Raw genomic sequence first — 11,141 nt, forward strand, 5'->3', positions numbered from 1 at the left:
CCATTTTCTCAAACAGCCTACACGTACATTGCACGTCATTGTTCAAATAAGCGTGTTTCACCTAAAATTCAAAAAAGCAATGTATATTAGCACGGAGCGATTCAGTGTTGTGAATCGAGATTCACTACACTGAATCGCGATTCATTGCATTGAAAATATATTCAATTTCTATTGTTTCAATATCCATTATTAAGTTTTACCTCAAATATTTTTCCATGTCTCTTTTTGTCCTTTATGGAAAAAATCTTCACGCCATCTTCTTCTGATATACTGTTGATACTCATATCATAACAAGATGACATTATCTCACTCTGTACCTCATAAAACATTGTTCGAGTGTACAACTCTGCTGCATCCCTCTCCAATAACAATGGCGTGTCCATTCTTGGCATCGACTTTGTTCCTTCATAGTTTAATCTTGCGTTTGTATGCCTTTGCTTCTCCATAGCACTCTCATATCGAAGATAAAATTCCATTAATGTGTCAGATCTACGGTTGAATTTGTCAAAGAAACTGTTCTCACTCTCTGATATTGATGTAGTCCGTAATAAACCGGCCATTGGATCATCATCATAATAGGCTGGAATCCATGACTCCCGAATGTTATACAGTTCACACAACCATTCATTACTTTCAAGCTTATATTCTTTCATAACATCTTTCCAACCGACTTCAAATGTTGCTGGATCTATATCTATACTCCAAATCAGTGCATTGATCTTCCTCTTGAAATCATCCATCTTCGAAATGCATTTTGCCAACTACAATATAAATATATAACGAAAGATTCAGTATTTGTCTAATGAGGATTCATTATATTTATATGTGGGATTCATTACCTTTTGGTTAAATTTCTTCATGATGTGCCACATGCACAAACGGTGACGTGCTTCTGTAAAGACGGTTGGTATAGCTTGCTTCATGGCAGGGCACTGATCTGTAACAATACACTTTGGCTCGCGAATCATGCATTTCATGAATACCTCAAAAATCCAGACATAGTTATCAATGTCCTCTTTAGCTATCAATCCTGCTGCAAATACAACACACTTCTTATAATTGTCGAGACCAGTAAATGGAACAAACTTCATGTTGTACCTATTGTATCACATACAAAAAATATAAGATTCACTATGATATATAATTACAATATTGAAAATCGTAAGAGATTAACTATAAAATCTTACTTGTTTGTGGAATATGTAGAGTCAAATGATATCACATCTCCAAATACATCGTAATTTCTTCGCCCAATAACATCTGCCCAAAAGATGCGAGTTAATCGACCGCCTTCATCAACTGCATAATCATAGAAAAATCCATCACTCATCTCCTTCTTATCCGTGAACTTCTCGATGATCATTTGAGCATCTCGATCACCAATATAAAGCTTCACATCCCTACTCCAATTTTTAAACTCGGTACACATAGCACCAACATTAGAATAACTTCCACACAACTCCTTAGCAAAGTTATATGATTTGTTAGGCCCCATGTTGGCTTTTGCTGCATCAAATACAAGTTTCTTATGTGCGAGACCGAGAACTCTATTTGACTTCAAAAATTGTTTCCCACTACCGGAGACCAAAAAATGAGAATGCTCTTCAACGAAGGAGAGAACATTATATCCTTTCAAACCATCAAATCAACGAAGGAGAGAACATTATATCCTTTCAAACCATCAAACTTAAAAACAACTTTAGCTTTGCAACCACATCTACTAGATACAGTTCTCCTTCTCTTTTTCGAACTGCTACTAAAATCCTCATAATCAACATCCATCTTTGATTCATTGCTGCCAGCTCTACTGCAAATAATGTGTTTAAGAAGAACTGTACCGTCCTCATGTTTCTTCTCTGTATGCCGTCTGATCTCAACCCCACTTTTACGTCCATACTCTCGGTAAAACTCTATACCATCCTCTAGTGATCGGAAGCTTTGGTTTAGATAAGGTTTAAATTCAGCTCCAACCCGAGGTTTCCAATACATACCACCACCTGGTGATTCAAAAGGAATCGAGCTAACTTCGTCCATTCCATCTTCCCCAAAATCACTGTCCGATGCATTTATAACATGTGGTTCCTTAATTTGTTCATTGCTGCCAACAACTGAAAATAAAACAACATAAATAATATGGCTATATTTTGATATAATGAATCTGGATTCATGGCAATGAATCTCGATTCACTGTAGTGAATCTCGATTCAGTATATTGAATCCATATTCACTTCATTAAACACGTGAATCCCTTTGAACACGTTCTAGTTATTAGAGAATATAATGATTTTTCATAATGTATTCCCATGTTTTCTTTAGTGATTCTGGATTCAATGAATTCAAGCTCTCCAATTAAATTGGCATAAAATGTTCACGAATGTAAACTCCTAGAGAATAAGTCATAGGACTAAGTTTTGATTTATTGAATCGGGATTCATCGAAATGAATCTAGATTCACTGGAGTGAATCTCAATTAACTTTATTGAATTCATATCATTGCAAATTAATCTGGAGTTATTCTCGATTCACTGCATTGAATTCAGATTCACTGCAGTAAACAAATGAATAAATTAGGAAAAACACTGCAAACTCTAACAATGAATCTCGATTCAATGCAGTTAATCTAGATTAACAACTATAACGTGTTCAACTGAATTCAAACTCTCCATTTATATCTCCATAAAATGTTTAAGAATGTAATCTCCTATATAATAATTCATATGACTAAGAATTTAAATACTGAATCGCGATTCATTACAATCAAAACAACTAGACACTACACACCTGAATTCAAACTCTCCATTTAAATCTCCATAAAATGTTTAAGAATGTAATCTCCTATATAATAATTCATATGACTAAGAATTTAAATACTGAATCGCGATTCATTACAATCAAAACAACTAGACACTACACACCTGAATTCAAACTCTCCATTTAAATCTCCATAAAATGTTTAAAAATGGCAAGATGCTGGACGATGAACGAGAGAGCTGAAGAACGCCGAACGAGAGCTGCTAGACGATGAACGAGAGCTGCTGGACGATGAACGAGAGAGCTGAAGAACGTTGAACGAGAGCTGCTTGACGATTTCTTGCTGAACGAGAGCTGAAGAAAGATGATCGACGAACGAGAGCTGCTGGACGAATTTCCGATTGAGAGAGAACTGCTCTTCGTGACTGTTGGGTTGCCTGAGCCGTGAGATTGCATGGGGAAATGGAGAACTCAATAACAGAAGCATTAATTACCTCTCTTTAGTGGACTGTTTACTTTACCAGATTACCTTATGCAGCTTTAATCTCAGCCATTGGATGAGATTATCCGAATCCTCCATAAAATTGTCCATTAAGCGTCTTACACTAGATAATAGAACTAAAAGGAGACTATCTGCAATTGACCGAAAATACAAGTGTCCATCTGCGCGATAGTACAAGGGGTCCATCCTTAATTAACCATTCTAATTTTCACTGACATATCCTCTCTGTTTTTTTTCTTGCTAAACGGAAAAAAAACCTCTCTATTTATTTTACTTTCAAATTGAAGATTGTCATTTTTGGATTGGGAAGTAGTTGGGCCCTTAATTATACATACTGACCAATTAGTAGTTAAATTATACGTGTAGGCCTTTTAACTATAAATGTTGGGCCTTTAATTTGTTAGTTGAACTAATTTATGCGTGCCAAAGTTATTTTTACGAGTCGAAGCCTGTAGTGTGGTAGCAAAGTAAATTTTATATAAAATCCACATTAAATTTATGATTGGTGAGATTTTAAACCTGAGTTACTTCGATAGCATCTTAAAGTCTCTAACCAGTACACTAAGACTTCAAGTTATAGTGAGGATTGAGAGTTATATTTTTATATTCTCACAGTGTGTAGGCTATTTTATTTTAAATCTGTTTGGAAAAACTAACAAAAACTAATAATTCTTAAGTAAAAATATGTTCCAAACTTTTTCTTGAATCAGGCTCTGGCCCTCCAAAAAGGATTGTAATCGCTCAAAGCTTTTCGTTGCCTTTTGTTTTTTGAAGTAAAATGTAAGGGGAATCGCCCTACTCACTAAAAGATTATATATATTTATAAACAAATATATACAAAATAGGGATGCAGAAATGTGATCTCCCCAAGTAAACTATATTTCAAATGGGAGATAAGTAAACAGTTAATTGTGGTATGAAGGACGAGGAGTGGATGTTAGTTGTCACCCAGCGCAAGTCATAAGAACATTAGCGGCACATAAACTCATTTAAAATATAGTAATCTAAGGTGGAACATACACAGATCAAGCATCGATCCCCACGAGAAACATCCATAGCCATGTTCATCAACATTATGTTTACAAGTAAAATGAAAAGAAGTCCGAAAACAAATTAAAGGACGAGCTGACAATGTTAAATTGGCTACGCCGCCAAGGTGAACTCATCATCACCCCAGTCGAATCCTGTAAGTTCGTTAATGTTATAACAGCTTTGATCATTATTGCCGTCTTCGAAGAATGGGTAGCTGACCATATAGAACGAAAGCGAGCACTATGAACGATGATCTTCATAATTTCCAACTTAATTAACCCCGTCAAAAATGGAGTCGTCTCTTGCTCCCCGGAAACACTAGGAAAGAAACATCCCTTGCCGTTTATTTTATAATAGATGAGAAGTTAAACTATGTAGATTCAGACCCGTTCTATGTGAATAAAATTCCCATACTCCCTTTGCTATCACGCAGGAAAAGAAAAGATGCTCAAGAGTTTACCGTGAATGAGACCGATGGGGTTAAAGGCCAGAGAGGGACGTTCTTATTAGGAGTTCGAGGGTCGAAAGTCATCCAAAACAGCAATCATATGCTCTTTAATTTTCCTGTTGGATAGCTGCTGAAGGAGGTGTGAGCGGACGTGGGCCCCCACCCACGTGACAATTCTGTCCGCGTACGAAGAGAACAAAACCGACTCGGTTTCGGTTTTGATGTTCCGCATGAAGCCCACGAACGAAGGCCCACTAATCATTTATATATAACACTTGATTTGTTTGTTTTAGGTTTTCGTGCAAGCTAAGGAGTTTTTTTTTTTTGGTGTTAGGCGGCTGCAGCAAAGAGAGCACGAATTTGTTTTGTCGGGTGACTGCGGGAGAAAAATTTGTGCAGTCTCTTCTTTGTTTTTTTGTGCAGCCTTTTGTAGAGAGATATTGTGAGGGATCTGAGAGTTTGTGTGAGGGTTTAGATTGTGAGTGATTGTAAACCCTAGTTGTAATCTCTCCCTCTAATAGTAGATCTCCCCCTCCTTGCCCCATGGACATAGGCAATTTGCCGAACCACGTAAAATTGATTGTACTGCTATTTGAGTGATTTGTAATAGCTTTTTAGGTTCCCTCGACGCGCAGTCCTAGAGCTGACGAGAGGAAGAGCTAATATCTCACTTTGATGAGATATTAGGCTTCAGATTCTTGTTCCCTTTGAGAAACAAGAATTCTTATTGCGACCTGACTCTCTTGTTGTGCTGCCGAAGTGCTGCCGAAATTTCCGCTGCCGAAATTTCCGCTGCGCCCAACAAGTGGTATCAGAGCCCAGATTTCAGATCTAGGTTTTTTTGGTGGAGGAAGATTTTGTGTGAAGATTGGTTCTTGGAGTTCTAGGCTTCGGTGGAGATGGCATTAGGAATTGCCGTTGGAGATTTCGCTTTCCTCGTGTGGATAGGAGATCTATTTGGAATCCGATCTAGGGTTCAGTTGGGTGGTTCCTAATTTCTATCAAATTTGTTCTTTCTCTACAATTTGGAGTTAGTTCGCAATGAGAGAAGAAGGAGAAAGTAACAAATCGATGGCAAGTACAATACAAGTTGGTTTTCAGAATACTAAAATTAGTGTGGTGAAGTATGACGGAAAAATTAACTTTGGTTTGTGGATGAGCGACGTACAGGATGCGCTCAATTAGTGTGGTGAAGTATGACGGAAAAATTAACTTTGGTTTGTGGATGAGCGACGTACAGGATGCGCTCAATGCTCAGAACTTGGAAGAGACCATCATGTCAATGCTCAGAACTTGGAAGAGACCATCATGGTCCACGAGAGGCCACCTAAATATGATGAGGCGGTATGGGAGAAGATGAATGGGAACGCTTGTGGGGTGATCAGGTCCTGTTTGGAACATGAGCTAAAATATGATGTGATTGGGGTGACGTCTGCAATGAAGATGTGGGAAATTTTCAACAGCAAGTATCTCACAAAGAGTGTTGAGAACATGTTCCACTTGCTGCGAAGACTCTTCAGATTTCAGATGTCCAGAGGCACCTCGCTAGCGGCTCATGTGAACAACTACACTAAGTTGTTGTCAGATTTGGCGAATGTTGATGAGAAGATATCGGATGAGTACAAGGCGATTATTTTGTTGGGCTCCTTACCGGATGAAGAGTATGATACCTTCGTGCTCACTTTGTTAAACGGGAGATCTTCTATCAGCTATAGTGAAGTGACTAACGCATTGACCAATTACGATTTGAGGAGGAAGGACAAGGAGACTTCCCGTGCTAGCACTTCATGTGAGGTGAAGCCCATATCGACGAGAGGTAGAAGCCCATATCCGAAAGGTGGTAATAGAGGAAGGTCAAAGTCTAGAGGCCGCCACCAATTAGCAAAGAACCAATGTGCATTCTGTAAGGAGCAGAGACATTGGAAGAGAGACTGCCCGAAGCTCAAGGAGAAAGAGAATGACAAGAAAAAGGGCCCGAAGTCCAATGAGGTGAATATTGCGAAAGACGATGATTCTAATAATTCGTGCTTTTCGCTACTGATTACTCCGGAGGTGAACCATGTGGATGCATTAGATTGGATGCTTGATTCTGGCGCTACTTTTCATGTGACTCCTAGGCGAGACTGGTTTGCATCTTTTGAGAAAGTCGACGGGGGTGTTGTTGTCATGGGAAATGATCAATCCTGTGGCGTTTGTGGAATAGGTACCGTGCGGATTAGGATGCACGATGGAGTAGTCCGTGAGTTGAAGGAGGTGAGATTTGTTCCTCAACTGAAGAAAAATCTTATCTCAGTTGGAGCTTTGGAGGCGAAGGGATTCAAGGTGACTTTCGAAAACGCTGTAGCGAAGGTTACTAAGGGATCATTGGTGGTGATGAAGGGAGTCCGCAATCGGAATTTGTATTATCTGAAGGGAAGCACCGAGATTGGCCAGGTTGCTTTGGCTATTTCAGAAGCGGACATGAGCAGACTTTGGCACTATAGGTTGGGGCACACAGGTGAAAAGTCACTGCAAGCATTGTGTAAGCAGGAGCTATTAAAGGGAGCCAAGAGTGGGAAGATTGAGTTCTGTGTTCTTGGCAAGAAGACAAAGGTGAAGTTCGGGACTGCCATTCATCAGATGAGGGGCATCCTGGATTACGTGCACACAGACGTTTGGGGTCCCACTAAGTCTGCATCACTTGGTGGTAGACATTGGTTCGTCACTTTTGTAGATGACTATTCTAGGCGTTGTTGGGTGTACACCATGACGAAGAAGAGTGAAGTCCTAGATTTGTTTGTGGAGTGGAAGAAGAGATTGGAACTGCAGACTGGGAGAAAGATCAAGATGTTGCGATCCGACAACGGCGGCGAGTACACATCAGACCCCTTTCTGCAGCTATGTCGAGATGAGGGCATAGAGAGGCACTTCACGGTTAGTCATACACCGCAGCAGAATGGGGTGGCAGAGAGATTAAATCGGTCTTTACTGGAGAAGATCCGATGCTTATTGTCGTAGAGTGGTTTAGAGAAGATCTTTTGGGCTGAGGCACCTACATATGCGAGCCACCTCATTAATAGGCTGTCTTCATCTGCGATTGAGGGGAAAACCCCTATGGAGATGTGGTCGGGAAATCCAGCACATGACTATGACCAGCTCAAGGTATTTGGGTGTCCTGTATATTATCATGTTAGAACTGATAAATTAGAACATCGAGCCAGGAAGGCCATATTTGTAGGATTCAAGCGTGGTGTAAAGGGATACAAGCTTTGGGATCCAGTTGATAAGAAGATTGTGCTGAGTATCATCAGGTGGAGAGCGACCCGACGGAGGAGATATCGCAGGTGGTGGAGATCGATGCAGCTCCACATTGTCCAGATGGTACAGTATCCATGTAGGTGCCGACTGAGGTGACGCCAGGCGAGCATGACGGTGACACGGAGGATACGAGTACAAATGTGCAGGATCAGGAACCGACGGCTCAGGTTCAGGATTCTATTGCGGCTAGGGGACAGAGGAGAAACATACAGATGCCAGCACGGTATGCCGACACAGTTGTGTATGCACTTCCGGTGGAGAGTATCGATGAGTTAGTGCCTACTACATTCGGAGAGGCCGAGCAGAGTTCGGAGGCTGATTCGTGGCAAGTGGCTATGCAGGAGGAGATGGAATCTCTTCATAAGAACGATACATGGGAGCTTATTGAGCTTCCAAAGGGGCGGAAGGCCATTGGTTACAAGTGGGTATACACGAAAAAGGAGGGCATTGAGGGCACTCCATTGAGGTTCAAAGCTAGGTTGGTTGCGAAGGGCTATGCACAGGAGGAATGTATTGACTATAATGAGATTTTCTCTCCGGTGGTGAAGCACTCTTCGATTCGGATTCTGCTAGCTTTGGTGGCACAGTATGGTTTGGAGTTAGATCAGTTGGATGTGAAGACGACATTTCTTCATGGTGATCTTGATGAAGAAATATATATGACTCAGCCATTGGGATTTCGAACTGCAGGGAAGGAAAATTTAGTTTGCAAACTGAAGAAATCGCTATACGGTTTGAAGCAGTCTCCTCGACAATGGTATAGGCGATTCGATGGTTTTATGATTGGTCATCGTACACTCGGAGCCAGTTTGATCATTGCGTATATTTCCGCAAGTTGAAAGGAGGTGCGTACATTTATTTGTTGCTCTATGTCGATGACATGTTGGTTGCCTCTATTTCCAAGTCGGCTATAGATGAATTGAAAGTTCAGCTATCAAATGAGTTTGAGATGAAAGACTTGGGTGAGGCGAAGCGCATTCTAGGGATGGAGATCGGCAGAGACAAGAAGAAGGGCAGAATTTATTTGACACAGATGGCTTATTTGAAGAAGGTTCTACAGCGATTCCATGTTAGCATGGATACGAATCTAGCTGGTGTACCTTTGGGAGCCCATTTGAAGCTTTCAGTTGGTCTTTCACCAAAGTCAATTGAAGATCGTGAGTTAATGTCGAAGACTCCATATGCGAGTGCGGTTGGGAGCTTGATGTACGCGATGGTATGTACGAGACCAGATTTATCACAGGCAGTAAGCATGGTATCGAGATACATGCACGATCCAGGAGTGGGTCATTAGGACGCTGTGAAATGGATTTTGAGGTACATTCGAGGTACGCTCAATGTTGGTTTGGTTTATGAGCGGGACACTACAGGTGGGCAGCTATGCATTGGTTATGTTGATTCGGATTATGCCGGGGATTTGGATAAACGCCGGTCTACGATGGGGTATGTGTTTACTTTGACCCGTGCGCTTGTGTATTAGAGATGCACCTTACAGTCGACGGTGGCTTTGTCTACGACAGAGGCAGAGTATATGGCAGTTACGGAGACTGTGAAGGAGGCTATTTAGCTTCAAGGACTCTTGGAGGAACTTAGTATATCGCAGAGGTCCGTCACTATTCATTGTGATAGCATGAGTGCTATCTATTTGGCAAAGAATCATGTTTTTCATGTGAGGACGAAGCACATTGATGTTCGTTATCACTTCGTTCGAGATGTTCTTGAAGATGGTGATGTGGAGATTGTTAAAGTCTACACGAAGGATAATCCGGCGGATATGCTCACTAAGGTGGTTCCGAGCAACAAGTTTGATCATTGTCGAAACTTGTTGCATATTCGTGATTGTTGAGGCCGTTGGCGGTCATTTGGTGAACTACGTTCGGCTTGATTCCTTGGGCAAGAGGATACGTAGGCAGTCTTTCAGATGCAGCCTTGATTCCTTGGGCAAGAGGATACGTAGGCAGTCTTTCAGATGCAGCCGGTTTGGATTAGTTGATTTTAATGGGGGTGAGATTATTTGGGCTCTCGTTCGGGTTCTCGACTTGTTGTGGATTGAGTTCGTACTGGTCACAACAAGTGGGACATTTGATTGCTTTGGTGTCGGCTCAGTTTTGGGAAAACTTCACCGAGGTGGAGAATTGTGAGCGGACGTGGGCCCCCACCCACGTGACAATTCTGTCCGCGTACGAAGAGAACAAAACCGACTCGGTTTCGGTTTTGATGTTCCGCATGAAGCCACGAACGAAGGCCCACTAATCATTTATATATAACACTTGATTTGTTTGTTTTAGGTTTTCGTGCAAGCTAAGGAGTTTTTTTTGGGTGTTAGGCGGCTGCAACAAAGAGAGCACGAATTTGTTTTGTCGGGTGACTGCGGGAGAAAAATTTGTGCAGTCTCTTCTTTGTTTTTTTGTGCAGCCTTTTGTAGAGAGATATTGTGAGGGATTTGAGAGTTTGTGTGAGGGTTTAGATTGTGAGTGATTGTAAACCCTAGTTGTAATCTCTCCCTCTAATAGTAGATCTCCCCACTCCTTGCCTCGTGGACGTAGGCAATTTGCCGAACCACGTAAAATTGATTGTACTGCTATTTGGGTGATTTGTAATAGCTTTTTAGGTTCCCTCGACGCCAAGTCCTAGAGCTGATGAGAGGAAGAGCTAATATCTCACTTTGATGAGATATTAGGCTTCAGATTCTTGTTCCCTTTGAGAAACAAGAATTCTTATTGCGACCTGACTCTCTTGTTGTGCTGCCGAAGTGCTACCGAAGTGCTGCCGAAATTTCCGCTGCGCGCAACAGGAGGACGCCGCAAGAGAGGGGGTGCCAAACCTAGGTTTCGGAGGTGGAGATACCCAATTATCCAGCCAAAAAATGCCCCTCCCTAAACTCTACTTCACACAAGACAAAAAAGACTATTTGATTGAAAGGATGCTATTCCAAAAGGAAGAGAATTAAGGATGAGGATGGACGAGCTCTGTGTATTAGAGAAAATTTTGAGGGGGTATAAAGAAGTAAGAACCCTTCCTATAAGACTGTTGCGTAATAAGGCCTTCGACATCCATTTAGATAAAAGAGCCTCATTAAAAATTTAAAGGTCAAGAACTCCCAATGCTCCT

The 11,141-nt window shown here is 41.2% G+C and overlaps 1 protein-coding gene across 1 annotated transcript; it reads right to left on the reverse strand.

The window, feature by feature from the left end:
* Positions 406–3,343, reverse strand: LOC109838649 (protein FAR1-RELATED SEQUENCE 5-like). The gene is made up of 7 exons (XM_020407078.1): positions 3,281–3,343; positions 3,065–3,188; positions 1,639–2,108; positions 1,188–1,555; positions 840–1,098; positions 558–761; positions 406–450 (listed from the first exon to the last, which is right to left on the reverse strand). Exons 1-7 carry the CDS (start codon positions 3,341–3,343, stop codon positions 406–408), a joined length of 1,533 nt encoding a protein of 510 aa, XP_020262667.1.

This window comes from Asparagus officinalis, chromosome 1, assembly GCF_001876935.1.
Source record: "Asparagus officinalis chromosome 1, Aspof.V1, whole genome shotgun sequence".
NCBI classification, from domain to species: domain Eukaryota; kingdom Viridiplantae; phylum Streptophyta; class Magnoliopsida; order Asparagales; family Asparagaceae; genus Asparagus; species Asparagus officinalis.

Bases quoted from the DNA above. Each gene is read 5' to 3' on its own strand.
- LOC109838649 (XM_020407078.1), bottom strand. From the start codon at position 3,343: ATGGACAATTTTATGGAGGATTCGGATAATCTCATCCAATGGCTGAGA. The intron at 3,189-3,280 runs GTAATCTGGTAA...CTCACGGCTCAG, and splicing joins TGAGATTAAAGCTGCATAAG to GCAACCCAACAGTCACGAAG. The intron at 451-557 runs GCCGGTTTATTA...TCGATATGAGAG, and splicing joins ATTATGATGATGATCCAATG to TGCTATGGAGAAGCAAAGGC.